Source organism: Fonsecaea multimorphosa (assembly GCF_000836435.1).
Source record: "Fonsecaea multimorphosa CBS 102226 unplaced genomic scaffold supercont1.33, whole genome shotgun sequence".
Taxonomy (NCBI): Eukaryota; Fungi; Ascomycota; class Eurotiomycetes; order Chaetothyriales; family Herpotrichiellaceae; genus Fonsecaea; species Fonsecaea multimorphosa.
In genome coordinates, this window is record NW_015971667.1 from 33,804 (window position 1) to 49,594 (window position 15,791).

General features: G+C 53.5%; 5 protein-coding genes across 5 annotated transcripts; 4 read left to right on the top strand and 1 right to left on the bottom strand.

The window, feature by feature from the left end:
• Nucleotides 1-380: 380 nt before the first annotated feature.
• On the top strand, nucleotides 381-1,403 carry Z520_10807 (uncharacterized protein; the record flags this gene model as incomplete). Its single annotated transcript, XM_016781299.1, has 1 exon — nucleotides 381-1,403. One exon carries the CDS (start codon nucleotides 381-383, stop codon nucleotides 1,401-1,403), a length of 1,023 nt encoding a protein of 340 aa, XP_016627511.1.
• Nucleotides 1,404-1,861: 458 nt separating this feature from the next.
• On the top strand, nucleotides 1,862-2,395 carry Z520_10808 (uncharacterized protein; the record flags this gene model as incomplete). The annotated part of the gene is made up of 1 exon (XM_016781300.1): nucleotides 1,862-2,395. The coding sequence occupies one exon, from the start codon at nucleotides 1,862-1,864 to the stop codon at nucleotides 2,393-2,395; it is 534 nt and encodes a 177-aa protein (XP_016627512.1).
• Nucleotides 2,396-4,605: 2,210 nt separating this feature from the next.
• Z520_10809 (uncharacterized protein) lies at nucleotides 4,606-6,407 on the top strand (the record flags this gene model as incomplete). Its single annotated transcript, XM_016781301.1, has 2 exons — nucleotides 4,606-4,785; nucleotides 4,926-6,407. 2 exons carry the CDS (start codon nucleotides 4,606-4,608, stop codon nucleotides 6,405-6,407), a joined length of 1,662 nt encoding a protein of 553 aa, XP_016627513.1.
• A 1,945-nt stretch (nucleotides 6,408-8,352) lies between these two features.
• On the bottom strand, nucleotides 8,353-13,380 carry Z520_10810 (uncharacterized protein; the record flags this gene model as incomplete). Its single annotated transcript, XM_016781302.1, has 1 exon — nucleotides 8,353-13,380. One exon carries the CDS (start codon nucleotides 13,378-13,380, stop codon nucleotides 8,353-8,355), a length of 5,028 nt encoding a protein of 1,675 aa, XP_016627514.1.
• Nucleotides 13,381-13,960: 580 nt separating this feature from the next.
• Nucleotides 13,961-15,790, top strand: Z520_10811 (uncharacterized protein; the record flags this gene model as incomplete). The annotated part of the gene is made up of 1 exon (XM_016781303.1): nucleotides 13,961-15,790. One exon carries the CDS (start codon nucleotides 13,961-13,963, stop codon nucleotides 15,788-15,790), a length of 1,830 nt encoding a protein of 609 aa, XP_016627515.1.
• Between the last annotated feature and the right edge of the window lies 1 nt (nucleotide 15,791).

Consider the following 15,791-nt stretch of genomic DNA (forward strand, 5'->3'; position numbering starts at 1 on the left):
CTGGAGGCGCATTGAAGTCCGTTCGTAGGCGACTGGCACCCAACTCGGGATAGAGAGTCATTGTTTCTGACCAACCTGCAAAGACACAATACTCGCCTTGTCCGTTAGATAACCATATATACTCGCAAAAAATTCCCATACTGTACAAGGTACTCGACGGAAACTAGGTGAGAAATACGGATACGACGCGCGCTCGCTCGCTTGCTTGCTGCCTGACTCACTCACCTACCCACCAGCCCCATACCGGCACCGACACAGCCCCTGGGTTCGGCAGAGGTGCTCCGCTCACGAACCCCTCAGAGAATTATATAAACCCGCGAAGGACTATTGGAAGAAAGCAGACCATCCCAATCCCCAACGACGCCTGTTCGTGCATCAAGATGGCATCTGCGACGTCTCCGCAGTCGAATACCCGGGATCCTACATTCCGCAACTACGATGCCTCGTCGGCAGCCAAGTACTTGCAGGCCCGGCCGCGATACTCTGACGCACTGATCGATCTGATCATCTCGAAACATACCTCTTCTGGTGGGGCGCTGGACCTGGTGGTCGACGTGGGCTGCGGACCCGGCCTTGCGACGCTCTCCCTGGCGCCGCGCTTTCAACACGCCATCGGCGCGGATCCCGGCCAGAACATGATTGAGACGGCCAAGTCCGTGGGCATTACGACGAAATCGGGCGAACCGGTCAAGTTCGAGGTCTGCTCCTCCGAGGAGTTGAGCACATTGGCCGCGCTGAAGGAGTTCTCAGGCGACGGGAAGGGAGGGTTGGAGTGTGTGGACCTCATCACAGCCGCCACCGCGGCGCATTGGTTCGACATGCCTCGCTTCTGGGGGGAGGCAGCCAAGATCCTCAAACCCGGCGGCAGCGTCATCATCTGGTGCTACGGAGGCCATCGCGCTCACCCAGACACCCCCAACGTCGAGAAACTCCAAGAATGGTTTAAGACCTTCGAAGAGCAAGTCCTCGCTCCCTACGAGCTGCCCGGAAACAGACTGGCCAGAGAAATGTATGTCAACCTGGGACTGCCGTGGGAATGTCTCGATCGGCTTGACGACAGTGGAGACCAAGAATTGAAGACCCTCCTGAAGGAGTTTGACGAGAAAGAGTTCGAGAGGATTGAATCGGATAGGGATGGCCGACTCTCGAACGGGCTCGCTTTCACGGAATTCCGGAGAGTGGACTTCGCCAAACTCAAACCCATGATGAGTACGGCGAGTCCGATCACGCGGTGGAGAGAAGCCAACAAAGAAAAGGTGGAAAGGGGCGAAGTGGAGGACGTCCTGGACCTGCTGGTCAGAAAGACCAAAGAGATCATCGAGGAGGTGCCAGAGGGCAAGGGTAGGGATTATGTCGAGAATGGAAGTCGGATGGTTATATTGGTTGTGAAGAAGAGGAAGTGAGCTGGAGGAAGGGAGATTCTTCTAGGGTCAGAGAGGGATGGAGATTTGCTAGCGTGCGCAAACATGTCCGAATTGGGGACTCAGCAATAGAAAGCGTTGAGGTTGGTCTCCATTGATAGCATACAGCCGGAGGTTACCTCGTAATATTCTTGTCCTTTACAAGCCAGAGCCTTGAATGGCCTCCAGCTGTTTTGCTCCTGCTGCTCTCGTGCTCTCCTCCTCGGCGGATTGATTTTCCGAGTGCTTGGCAACAAGGCTGCTCCTCACAAGGCTGCCAATGCCTTCCACAATTTTTGAGATTTATGGTCACTCTCTCTGCACCGCCATTTACACCCCAACCAACGATCCTGTCCCACCTGTGTATCTCGTTCAATACAGTCGCTATATAGCACTCTCCCGGTGACGGACGATTTGGGCGTTGTTGCAAATCTTGCGCTCGGCGGCGCGACTGGCGCAAAATGAAGCTTGTCAGGTTCGTAACGCCGGTTTTCACCTCTCAAAACTACCTTTACCGGGGGTCGCATTCGCCCCAGAGCGTCGGCGGGTCCCTTGCTGTTGTTGCTGTTGTAAACGTGGAGAAAAGTTGCGGTTTTGCTGACGACCAGTGGATCAGATTTTTGATGAAATGCGCGAATGAATCGGTCACGATCGAACTCAAGAATGGCACCATCGTGTCCGGCACCATCACGTCGGTGTCTCCGCAGATGAACACGGCCCTGCGGGCGGTCAAGATGACGATCAAGAACCGGACGAACCCTACGGCGCCTGGCGACACCGTCAGTCTCGACACGATCAACATCCGCGGCTCGACCATCAGATACTACATCCTGCCGGACTCTCTGCCCCTCGACACGCTGCTCATCGACGACCAGCCGAAACCGAAGAACAAGGCGAGAAAGGAAGGCGATTCACGCGGTCGAGGAGGTAGAGGTGGCGGGAGAGGGCGGGGAAGAGGAGGTGGGCGTGGACGTGGCAGAGGGAGAGGCTTTTAGGTCGGCGCGTGCACCAAAAAAAATTATTCTGGGAACTGCATCTGCACATCTCCATTCGAATGAGACTTTGGTGTCTGGAGTCCGAATGACTGACGCTGCAGCCATGATCAGGCCTTCGTGGTCTCAATGAGGAATCAATTCCCGGGAGAAAAGAGCCTTCCTTAGCGGCAGAGCAGCGGACGCTCATGCGCGAGCCGCTCAACACACCAGCTGGCATGTTGTTATGATGTAAATACCACTACAAGAGGACTCATTGTGCCGAGGAGGGTCAACTGATATCTGCCAAGGTCGCGTGGAAGGGTCTTTCAAAGAAAACAGGGAGGATATGGAGCGGGATTTTGATGTGCAAGAAACGCGCACCAACTTCACAGCCCAAAAATGTGAAAACATGGAGGCACAGCGAAGGGCAGCCAGAAAGGGTCTTCTTCAAATCACGCTCAGAGGCTGCAAGAATTGTTTCATGTCATGACGGGAAAAAGGAAGTTCAAATTCAAATGGGTGGATGGATGCTCTTGCAATCCCTTTCGGCATCCGTTGGTTCTCTCAACATAGCCCTCAACATAGCCCCAGCGGGTTGCGTCTGCCTCTTTACCTGCTCGAATGCAGGATCGTACTCGCTGAGTGTTTGCGTCAACGGTGTTGGTGTGAGGGTGAGGGACTCAAGCACCAGGCAACTGCGCGTCCTCTCTTGGTGAAATTTGCCTGACTCTTGACAGATGACATTCCTTCTCTTCTTCTGGTTTCAAAGCCCCGGGGGAAACGGATGGCGAAGTCCAGCATATGGCTGCACGGTCATGACTCTGTCCTGCTGTTGAGTATACAAGTCGCTCAAAGATGCACCTCGCAGCGCCTTTAGTCGTTCCACTCTTGACCTCCGTCGCGCAAGTGTTTGTTCTCACCCTCCCCTGGACGGCCATACGCTCTTTTACCCCTTCCCATACCTTATGACCCCCCCCTGGGTACGTTGAAGCCAAACCATCCGACTCAAAGCAAGGCAGTGCCCAATGCCATCTGGGTCAGGGGGTAACGGCTCACTGTGGTGCACTACATGTGGTCGGAACACTCCATCCACGGGTGGCATCCAGTGAGGTCGACGGCCTACCCTCAGTCACGCTGCTGGCCCCAGTCGTTATGCATGTTGTACGTCCCTCCCATAGCGGCGATGTGTGACTCCATAATATATACTGGTATGGGTCACCCTATCCGCCAGGATGGCCTCCAGCCCGATGCCGATCAGGCTGTTGCTGCTGTATCATAAATACCGGCTACTCTTACCAGGGTACGAAGTTGGGACCTAGTGATGACGAGGCTCACAAAGATCCACCGCCACAACATATGGTGCGCCACTCCGTATCGAGGATATTTACCTCGCAGTATTATTGGGGAAACACCATATGTGTTAGGCCCGACTGATGGACACACACAGCGCATCCTTTCCTATTCTCCATACTACTCTACGAAGAGAATGAAATACAAAACACCCTATTTTCCCTTCTTCTACCTCGCACCTCGCACCCATTCCCCACACCACTACGAGGAATAGGTCGCAAGGGGGCGAAAAGACGGACAGATCCGAGTAAGATGGATATATCGGTCCCCGAAGAGCCCGAGTTGCTCGCATTCACTATTCACCCAAGAGCCTCCCTCTTGTCCCTCTGAGTATCCGGGCCGTGCGGAAGAGCTACTTCATATTCCTACGAGGTACTTGGTTGATTGATCCTCGGATGAGGCCCCCGCAGCCGACGGGAAAGGTCTCGTGTAAGATCTTCCAAACCCACGCCGCTTCCCTCATATTACATAGTATTTCAGGAACCTGTTTTCAGGCGGGCTGGGCCATGCACAAATGACCCAGTACCCCACAGTGTTGCAACGTACATGGTGAAGGGCGGAGGCGATGTGACAAAAGATTCCGCCCCCTTGGATTGATGACAAGGCTAAGGCCATGCGAAAGCGTTTGCGAGCTACAAGCATTAATCAGATTGATCATGTTCTTCTCCATATCAGTCACGGACTGGCCGATGGCTCCTCCTTTCCGTACACCTCCTCCTCCTCTTCTTCAAGGGCAGTACTAAGTTCCACCTACCGAAGTTGCCAAGTGAAGGACCAACACCAACAACACCACCACCACCAAAGCGTCCCTAGCGGGTTGATACAAGAGTATACAAGAATACGAGGTAGGACTCGGTTCCATCCAAGCACTCACAAGAGTCATGGCGCTGGAAGTCCAAACCCCCCACGGCACAGCGCTGCCGCCCGCCCCAAGGCATGCCATCACCGTCCACGTCCAGGGGTGGCAGTCAGTCGTGCGCTTCCGAGACGGCGACCCGGAGCTGTTCAAGTCCCTCAAGAGCATGTACCCGCGCTTTGTCCTGCACCGGGATGTCTTGGAGGTACGTGTCAATCCGAGCTAGCCATCGTCAGCCCCAGATCCTCCGTTGAACGGGCCTGACGGCCTTGCTTGCCTCGTTTGACATTATTATCATTTCCAGCATCAGCGATAAGAGAAATGCTAACACAAAAAGGTAAACAGCTCACTGAGAAAATCAGCGAGCTCGCCGGCGGCGATGCGGAACAAGGCTGCTTGCTGTTCCCCTCCTGGCAGGCGGCGCGTGATTGCAAAGAATATGCGACCTCTCCGCGCAGGGGAGAAGGGGCCATCCCGAAGGACAGGTTCTCCATCCGCATCTTCCAGGCACACGTCCTGCTGTACGCCGTCATGTTCCCCGTCGAATACATGGACACGGTACACGGCTTCTGGGTGAACGCTGGCGTCGGCATCTCCTCCCGCCTTGCGGAAGACAGCCTCAAGCATACCAGCACGCTACGAGAGGTCCAGGAGGGCCAAGAACTGGGCACGACGACGATAGCTGCTACTCCTGCTACTCTTGATGGGCCCTCTCGGCAACAGGTCAAGGAAAGGATAGCCGGGCTCCTCAACCGCGCTCCAGCCACAAACAACCCGCGAGTGTCGCCCAGTGACGTCTACTTGTTCTCGACCGGCATGGCCTCGATATACTGGGTCCACCGGTACCTGTTGAGCAAGTACGACTCACCCTCGGCCCTGTTCGGCTTCTCGTTCCACTCGACAATCCACGTGCTCGAGGACTTCGGGCCGGGCGTCGAGTTTTTTGGGTTGGGGTCGGATCAGGATCTCGACCGGCTCGAGAAACACCTCGCTACCCAACAAGGATTGGGGGGGAAAGTGCAAGCCATCTGGGCCGAGTCCCCCTCGAATCCGCTGCTGAGCACGCCCGACCTGCGCCGGCTCAGACAGCTGGCTGACGAATACAGCGCGCTGCTCGTCGTGGACGACACGGTCGGGGGCTTTTGTAACGTCGACGTCTTGGGGGCTGCCGACATCGTCGTCACGTCTCTGACCAAGTCGTTCAGCGGGTACGCCGACGTCATGGCCGGCAGCGCCGTGCTGAGTCCCTTGTCGCCGCGGTACGAGGAGCTTAAGGGGCTGTTCGAGAGTGTCCACCACGATGACTTGTACATCGGCGACGTCGAGACGCTCGAGCACAACAGTCGAGACTATTTGGAGCGCTCGGCCGTGTTGAACCGCAACGCCGAGAGAGTGGTCGAGTACCTCCAATCCAAAGCGCTCGATCCTTCTAGTACCGTCAAACAAGTCTTCTACCCGACCGTCAACCTCGACACTTTACCCAACTACACGCCCTTCATGCGCCGGTCGACACCTGAATTCCCCAACCCGGGGTATGGGTGCCTGTTGAGCGTGGAATTCCAGACTATCGAAGCCACCATCGCCTTCTACGAAAATCTCCACGTCCACAAGGGTCCGCATCTCGGCGCCCATTTGACCTTGGCCTTGCCCTATGCGCTGGGCGTGTATGGCAACAAGGCCGAATGGGCCAGCGCGTACAATGTCAGGCAGGAACAGGTGAGGATTTCGGTCGGGTTGGAGGAGACGGAGGAGCTGGTCGACAGGTTCCGACGGGCGGTCGAGGCGGCTGATAGACTCGGGAGTAGAAGCGTCGACTTGAAGAATTGAGTTGGTTGAGTACTGAAGGGGGGGTTAGCGATTTCTGGGTTTAATAGGGCATGGATCCGTGTTGACTGGTTTGTCGCACACAAAGCCTCTTGCTTCGGATGGATGCCTGAAGGGGGCAGAGCCTGCACCGTCAATATGAGACGTTTATCCTGCCCTCTTGTCCGCAGCTGGGCAGACCAAAACCACCGGCATTGTGTTGTGCTGTGCCTGTGTGATTCACCCGCCGTCTCCCGCAGGCACCACTCGCCAGTCCCAGCTCCCGGCTCCAGCTCCAGCTCCGAACGCATTGGCGGTGCGTGCCTCGGTGGTCTCTGTACCGTGGACCTCCTCGGTCTTTGGTCGCATTCCTGCTTCCTCCCCATCTGCCATAGTCCAGTGAGCTGAGCTGTTTGTGAGTGATGATATTTCAAGCATTTTCAAAAAACCTGGCCTGCGTCTGAGACCACCTGCAGTTCCTATCATAAATCCCTTATGAAACAAAAAAGAGAGCAAGAGAGAGAGAGACCGGAATTTCAGGAATGGATGCTTTGATGGGTTTTGTTTTTACATTTGCTCGCAAAGAAGCGCCCGGGGGTCCCCTCGTCTTCGTCTTCGACTTGCCTTGCCTTGCGCTTTGCGTGAAATTATGTGCTCTGCTTCGGCCCTGCACCAGGCGCAAATGAAGGGTGCATACCACCACCAGCTTGATTCGATCTTCTTTAGGTCCAGCAATACACCCTCTCTCACTCACGGGGTGTTTCCCTCCCCCCCATTCCTCCTCCTGCTTTGGGTTGGGGGCTTGACTTTCTATTTCTTCGTTTGTTGTTGGTTCACCTTGTTTTCCAGTTCCGTCACGTACGAGTGGATGCGCTGCACGGCTGCTTGTAGGGCCTAATTGTAAGGGTCGAGATGGTCAGTATTCGGTTATGAAAAAAGAGCTCTCTCGGAGGAGTAGGAAGAAAAGCCATGGGGTGGGGTTCATTTTCCCGGCGTAGGAAGTGTTCGGGAATCGATGCCGCAAGGGAGGAGAGCTTTGTGCAGTTCCCACGTACATAGATATCCTCTGTCAACAATTCATTCGACACCTTGTATTCCTCGAGGATGTAGTAGTAGACGGACGCGCCCGCCAGGGTCGAACCGAGTAAGAATCCGAACAGTCTAGAAGGTGTGCGCGCACACACACACAGCGCAGTTATTAGCGGGTTGTTCGTTTCATTGATAGCCCCCGTCTTCTCGAACTGAGAACTTGTGTGTTTGCCGGAAGCTTCCTTGCGAAGCTCCCCATGGTCTTTCTTTCGTTCGTTTCGAATGGGCGGGGGGAAGCTCACCCTCCTCTGAAAGCTCCCATGGGCTTTTTCACAGGGACGGACGCCGCCGTGGCGGCTTCTTGGAATCTCCGGCTCGATGACTGGAAGGATCTCGATTGGAACTGCGGGAGGAGTCTGAGCTGCTGCGTTCGGGGCGCGAAGGAGACGCCGCGCGGGACGAGGAAGCGGGAGGACGCCATAGCTTTTCTGTAGCTTTCGGGAAGAACAGGTTTCGAGCTGGGATTGTAGCACAAGAGCGCAAAGCTGATGTGTTGGAGACCCGCGTTAGAAGAGGGAGGTCGAGCTTGACTGCGGTCGAAGTGGAACTGTCGGTGGTTTATGAGCGGGATCGACGTTCGGGCGGGATCGCTTTAGGACGAGCAATATATTCCGTCAGGGAGGCACCAGGTATTATGTAGCACCATTTCTCCACATTTCTGGGGCGCAACCGCAATGACCATCATTTGACTAGAACAGTGGCTGTGCTTGGATACATTGTTATTACCTACCTAGGTAGGTACCCAGCAGCTCCCAAGGACACCATTACGGCACCAATGCTATGCTCCAACATACATCCTTCCTTCTTGCATGATCCCAGCTCCCACTCTTCTCTATGGACCGAAAACGACAGCGTCAAAGGAGCACGAAAATGAAATCATTCAGTCCACAAACAAATCCGCCAGCAGATCCTTCCTACATGCCGCAAGATCGGGCGGTTGGAGACTGTAAGTGTCTTCAAAAGCATGGATACTCAATTGCCGGAAGAACGGCCGCAGAAGAGTAATGGGGTCTTCGCATGTCCGCGTCACGTCCGTGCAGAGCCATGGCGTCCGCGCTCCAGTATCTGGCACCGTGGGAAGCTCAGTCTCGTGGCTTCCCTTGCTCACCATCAGGTCGGCAATGGCAGTTGACTTGAAGTCGTGTGGAGGATACACTGCATCAACCGTGTCGGTCACGAACAACCACTCGTGCAGTTGGAACTCTTCTGGCTTCAGGAGAAGGAGTAGGTCCAGCAGCTTGGCTCCCTGCAGTTGTGAATAGCCCGTAAATACAGACTCGCCGCCATTCTGCATGCTCGTGAATAGCTCTCGAAGCTCCACATCCACTATTGGCCAGATGGAGATTAGATGCACCTGGGTAAAAGCCAATGTCACCGCCCGAAGAACAAGGTAGACATCTCCGCGAGTGCCAGAAGATGGAGACGACGACGGGGTTGCCGTGAGGAGTTCCTCGAGTCTGTTCACGATCTGGCCAAGGTCTGACACGAAAGCGTCCATGTCGCCAGCCAACAGAAGCAGAGCAATCCGCCGCAGGTTAAGCTGCGTCTTCCTGTCTGCCTCCGTTCGCGCGGCAGCAGCGCCAACACCAAACATCAGCCCAGCCGTCGTTGGAGCTGTCAGTCGGGACACGAACTCGCCCATCAAGCCTTTATCAGAAAGCCACAGCTGTTTCAATACTGGAAGCCATCCTGTTTCAGCCAACCACGGAGCCGACTGGAAAAATTTATTGTCGTTGATGGCATCCTGGATATCTTTCTTCCAAACCTTGTTGTTCGGTTGGGATTTGGCCATGAGAAGCACAAGTTGCAGAATGTCCATGTTCACCGTTTGGGGAAACTGCTTTGATCGAAGAGCTGGCCCGGTAACGTAGGTGGCCACTCCAGGAAGCGTGACATTTAGCCTGTCTTGATCTCCAAGCGTGTTGCCGATGATTGGCAGGGCTGCACACAAGACCTCAATGGCATTGCTGACCTGTAACGGATTCTTTCGCCGGAGGACTTTCGCGACGGTGGAGGTTTGGACGTCCGGCGTTGGCTGAGCAGTTGAGTCAAGTCCAGCGGGCCTTATCGTGAATATGGCTGTGAGGAGTCTCGCACACAAATCGCTCAATTCGCGACGCATTTTCAAGACTTCTCCAAAGTTAGTGTTCTCCATCTTCTGGCACAGAACAGCCACAAATTCCAGGAGCTTAAGCAGGATTTGACGGTGCGGCATAGGGTTGGCAAGAACTTCCCGCAAGAAAGCAGTGCAATCAGTCCAGATCTCCTCAAGCAGATCATCTTCAAGCGCGCTCGTGTAAGCGATCAGAAACGCCATCAACTCAGGTGCACTAACGTCCACTGACAAGCTGGATTTCTGAGACTGGTCTAAGGCTGATGGGTTTGTCCGGTTATAGATCGCATTGAATGTAGCCGGCATCATGAACTTCGGTCGTGCTCCGTCAAGGCTTTGCATCAAATTCAGAGTGATGTCCTGCTGGAAATCTCGACGAGTCGCCTCGATCCACATGCCCATCAGTGTTTCGAGACATTCCTGCGGTTCGGCGTCTGCGAGATTCTCCAGAATCCTTCGAGTTCTAGTCCTTAGCCGGGTGGAGATATACGCAAAGGATTTGTTATCGGGGGCAGAAATTGATGGCCTTTTGAGCATTCTCCAGGCCCAGATCTCGCCGCATAATTTGACCGTGTCTTGCATGCAGAGAATCACGGTTAGTCGATGGTTCGCAATCGACCGCGACTGGGATTTTTCTGAAGTGTTGGGATTTGCTTCCACCCCTGAGGCGTGATCCACTAGATGTGTATGCGCTCTTGCTAAAATGTACTCAAGCCCGGCGAGTAAGTTATTGACCGATCTCTCTGGATGCTTTGCCATCCTGGTGGATTTATCTCCGTTGGCCTGAACGGTGGTCCTCGGCCTTTCGTACAGCTGTTGCATCAGCGTAAAGTAGTCTTTGGTCCGTTCACAGAAACATGCTGTCAGCTTGAGCATGTTTGCGAACAGATTTTGAGTCGAGTACAAGGGGATTGTGTTACACAAGAGTGTAATCCATTTGTCGATAGTTGAATCAATAGCTTGGGATGAGATGGCCGAAATCAAGATAGGGATAAGTTCACTGGGTGGGCTGCCAAAGTTCGGTCTTGCGAATATTATTCGCAGCAGGTCCAGTATTTCCTCCTGCGAGGGGCTATCCTGGGGCATGTCGACCAGTTTCTTCAACAACAAACTTATTAGATCATGATAGTGTTGAACGTCCGTTTCTTCAATGATCAATCGCACAATTGACAATGTTGTCGTAAGGCTTTCTTCCCCCTTCTGTTCGCCTGCAATGTGCTCAATGCACATGTCTAACACCACTTCTGAAAACCCCTCGCGTCCGAAGAGCTCATTACGCTGCACGTTCGACTGCCGCGCGAGAGCCAAGATCTTTCGAAGCCTATGTAAAGCTAGCAATGAGAGTTGAGCGTTCGGCGTGTCCGTAGACTCAGCATAGACGATTTTGAAGACGGGTCGAATCGACGGAAGATTATTTAACCAGGTTCGCCGCCGGTCATCTGGTAAAGAGATGTCGAGCCCGTCAATGATGCTCAAGATCGGCTGCCGCAGCGGAGACCAAGGCACGTCGTCCTCGTTGCCACCATGCTTGGAAGAGAACAGTTCGACATTGACCTCCGGAAAGCGAGTATGCGTCCACAGGGTCGAGAATCGCGCCAGTTGATCTTCGAGACACGGCCCCTGCTGGTCTTGCCCGCACATTAAATCGGCTATCTTGCTGTCCACGAGAAGGAGATGTTGTGATATCGTGCGGAGGTTCCAAATCTGTTCCACAGCCTCAACATGGAATTGTGGAGTAGAGGGCAAAAGAACTTCCCACAGCTGCGCTATCAACTCTGGTATCAGCCGAAGGAGGTAGGGCTCCGTCAAAGTAGACCGGCTAGAGTCGAATACATGCAAACTATCCACTATCCTCGCGGTCGTTCGAACAGTTTCGTATTTGACATTAATGTCTGGCGTGGAGAGCTTCAGTAAATCATATAGTCGATCTTCAAGTCCTAGATCACGGAGAGGCTGGAAGTTGCTACTTCTGGCTATGGCTTTGACGAGACTGTTGGTGAGAGGTCCGAGCAATATCTTGCTGGAAGGGTGATTCAAGCAGTCGAGAATGATGAGTGCGATGTTCCGAAGCAGAATTTGAGCGGCGGCAGTTGGGGGAATCAGGTCAAAAATTGCCTTTTTCACGTAAGACGACTCTTCGTAAAGTGTCTTCAGCTTCATCAGCCAACGCTCCTCCGATATTTGACCAAATGCTTCCGAAGGAACGCCTCCCGGATGAGGTGGCAATAAGCTCAGGAGAGCCTCCATGAGCCTCGCTAATCGCTCTTGATAGGAATCGTCTCGGTCACTAATTTCGTGCTGCCCAGATTGCATCTTCTCAAGGAGCATTTCCGAGATTGCAAGGCACAGCATGGGTAAATGAATAGTCGTCATTTCCTCCTCTTGCAAGTTGAAATTTGAGAAGATAAATTCAATGAGATTCAGATCCCCTCGTACCAGCAGACCGAAAAGCTGATTGGTGATCAACTGAGGTTCAATTGCGTCGAAGAACACATTGGCACTCCGGAATACCTCGTCGAATGAAGACTGTGAAGGAGCCGCGGTCTGATACTTTTGTAGATCCTGCATTGCTGGAACGAACAATTCTTCGACAGGCAGCTTGCCAATGATCCAGCGATCCATCAATGAGAGCATGATGCGGAAAGGACGGGCTCTGTCAACAGGAGACAATGATGCCCTGTGAAGCATTTTCTCAAGGCTTCGAATTACGGACTTGAGACCATATGCAGCAAAGTAATCATGCCTCGTGTTCACCTTTTCTTGGGTTTTGGGGGCCGTGGGTGTTGGCGCTTCGACATGTGAGCCAGTTACCATATCTGTTGACCCGTCTCGCTTGTCTTCCTTGCCGATGAACCAGGTCCACAAGCGGCGATTCAGACTCATATCCCTTCTGAGGACGACTGACATCGCGGACATGACAAGGATATCCAGGTCCGATGGTACAACGAGGGATTGTAGTATTGGAGCATTGAGAGGCAGATGGGATACTAAGAGATCGAGAAAACCCCGCTGAACCAGGGGTTGTTCGTCCTGAAGTCCCGTAGCAAAGCATCTAACAAGCAAGCCAGGCTCAGGAGTTGTCACAGCTTTGACAGCCTCTGACAAAGCTTCACCTGATTCCCCTTTTCGAGTGACTTCCCCAGATGGCTGACCTGTCACCGGACCAAGTTTGGGGAGCTGCCGTATCAGGTAGACTAATGCGCCTGGACGCTTAGACGTGCTCGTAATGGAGGCCAGAAACAGACTTTGCCAGAAGAACTCCTCATTGTTGTCATCTGCAAAGATCTGTCGTAGGCGATTGACCGTGTTCAGAGTGCGGTCAAAATCTTCGCTGTTCTCCTCTTCGATTCCTGGGAGGAGAGACAAGATGATCGACCTCAAAGCAGGCCTTAGTGCATGGCTGGACAACCGCAGGAGATGGTCATCGTAGAGGGAAAGGAACAGAGGCCTCGTTGTCAGTGTGGCGAATGTGAGGGTATGTGACACTCCAGGAAACCAAATGGGCAGGTCTCGAGACAGTCCATCCTTCCCAAGTAGAGAGAAGATTAGGTTGTAAACCTCCAGGGCTTTTTGATGCACGCCTGATGGCAGAGACGGCTTCAGACATAGTGCCAGATACTTGGCCAGAGTCGACTTGAACGGGACTTCTGCGTCAGGTGGAGATGCTTGCAGAGCCTTTGCCAATCGACTTAGAAAGGCAATATAGTCAGCCCATTCGTTGGTGGCATCCCACAAGCCCAGCGCTCTCTCAACACCCGCATGATAACGGCGGATCGCTTTCGTATCGGTGGTCATCACGAACTTGCCGGCAGCACAGCTCTGGCACTGCCAGTTTCAGTCACCGGCTGGTCAAATTGTTAGCCATCGAGGCTTTGTATTAAGGGGTGAGCGAGGTCGACGAGTGACACGTTGAGAACAGGGTGTTGTCGGAGTCGGCTCAAAGTTATCATGATATGTCTGAAATATGGAGTAGAGTCCGCAGTGTGAAGCAGAACACCATCGAGTGGGCGCTGCAATCCTGTCTTGGTTTCGGTGATATATGAGAGACTTGGACGTTGACGAAGACACGGTGGTTCCCTGCTTCTCCCAAAAGGCAGCCGCCAAGCCCAACGTCCGTGCCATCGTTTATTGTCCTTCACCCATCATCCATCCGCAGCCCTTTGCCTTTGATCCCTCCTCGTTGACATCCAGGTCGTCGTCGATTGACCCTCCGAAGTGATGCCAGGAATCTTTCCCCGCGATCATGAACGTCATGAGCAATGACCAAAACGCGGGAAAGAGCGCCTATGATGGAGGCTAGGCCCGAAACCGGACAGTCGACGACCTCACAACTAACAAACTGACAAAGACAGTTCCAAGTGCACCAGCCTCCAGGATGGATGGCACGAACAATAGCACTCCCGGGACAACGAGAAGTCGTCAGACTTCGACCGCCTCAGATGGAGACCGACCTCCCCTCCCTCCCAGACCCAGCGAATTAAGCCTCATACAAGCTATGCCCTCTACAGGTCACTCTTCTCGCCCTCCTACTCGAGGCCTCGTTGGAGGGGCAACAACGGCCATGTCCATGACCGATGTCAACGCTTACAACCGACCTGATGGCTCCAAAGAGCTGCGCATCAGTGCTTCCCGTACCCCTTCCAGCCACTCAATTCGTCCGTCCCCGAGCAACAAAACCAGTGATGTTGGGGAGGACAGTTCGAGCATCAGAAGCTATGCACCAATCGGCCGGTATATCCAAGATGCGGAAAGCATATTCGAGGGAGATATGCAAGAGGAGCAAAATCTTTCTACATCAGTCAGCAGCTCCCGAGGGTTGTTCGAGACAGAGACGGATAGCCTATATGACGAAGGTGATGTAGATTTCGATAAGGAGTTTGAAGAGGTGGATGAGAAGATCGTCGGCGACGAAGTGGCCCAAAAGCTCTGGATGTCCAAGCGCAAACATTTCATCATCCTATCTGCAGCCGGCAAGCCTATTTATACGAGGCATGGATCGGACGCCGTCATCTCGAGCTATGTTGGTATCATCCAGGCTATCATCTCCTCATATTCAGATGCAGGTGACCAGCTGGGAAGTTTCCAGGCAGATGGCGTCTTGTTTGTTGTCCTCTCACAGACAAACCTGTTTCTCGTGGGGATCACAAGTCTTCCGGAAAGTGAGGCACAGGTCCGAGTTCAGCTTGAAGCCCTGTATATGCAGATCTTGTCGACCTTGACATTACCAACTCTAACACACATCTTTTCGGTTCGCCCGTCGACCGACCTCAGACGACCATTGCAAGGTACTGAAGTCCTGCTGTCCTCGCTGGCGGACAGCTTCACGCGAGGCTCGCCGTCTGCGCTCTTGTCCGCTCTTGAATGTTTAAAGATCAGAAAGTCGCACCGCAACATCATCAATAGCACCATGATCAAAGCTCGAGTGGACGACTTGCTCTATGGGCTTGTGGTTGCTGGAGGTAGACTTGTCAGCGTCATCCGGCCGAAGAAACACTCTCTGCATCCCAGTGATCTGCAATTGATTTTCAACATGCTCTTTGAAGCTGAGGGGGTCAAGGCTGGTGGAGGAGACTCTTGGATTCCTGTCTGTCTTCCCGGCTTCAACAACACCGGCTATCTGTACATGTATGTTAGCTTTCTTGACATGGGTGGGGAGCAGGTTCGCGAAATGGCCCAGAATGAACATATCGCCAAAGAGGACTCGGTGGCTATCATCCTCCTGAGCACCAACAAGGAAAGCTTCGAAGACTTGCAAAGCATGAAAAATTACATGGTCCACGAGTTTCACCGAAACAAGAGCATGCATATCATCCATGCAGCTGTCCAGGCCGGCCGACCCGAAACCACAGACATCATCGCCGGCACCGTCCTGAGACACTTCCTGTACAAATCAAAAGGCAACGTACAGTTTTTTATGCCGTCTTTCTCGCCGGGCTTCGAGACATTGAAACAGCGTCGACGACTGATGTCGTTATACCACAATCTTCATGCCAGCGTGCATGCCAAACACGCCGCGGTTAAGGTCCACCATAGTGTTGGAGCATCGGCAACAGCGCTGGCTTGGGTCACGCCCATGTTTGAGCTCTATTGTGTAGCGGGTCCAACAGCGTCGAGGAATGCGTTGGCACAGAGTGCGAATAAGGTGGTGCAATGGGTGCAGAGGGAGGAGGAGCGCATTTTTATTATTGGTGGTGCGGTATTTTGAT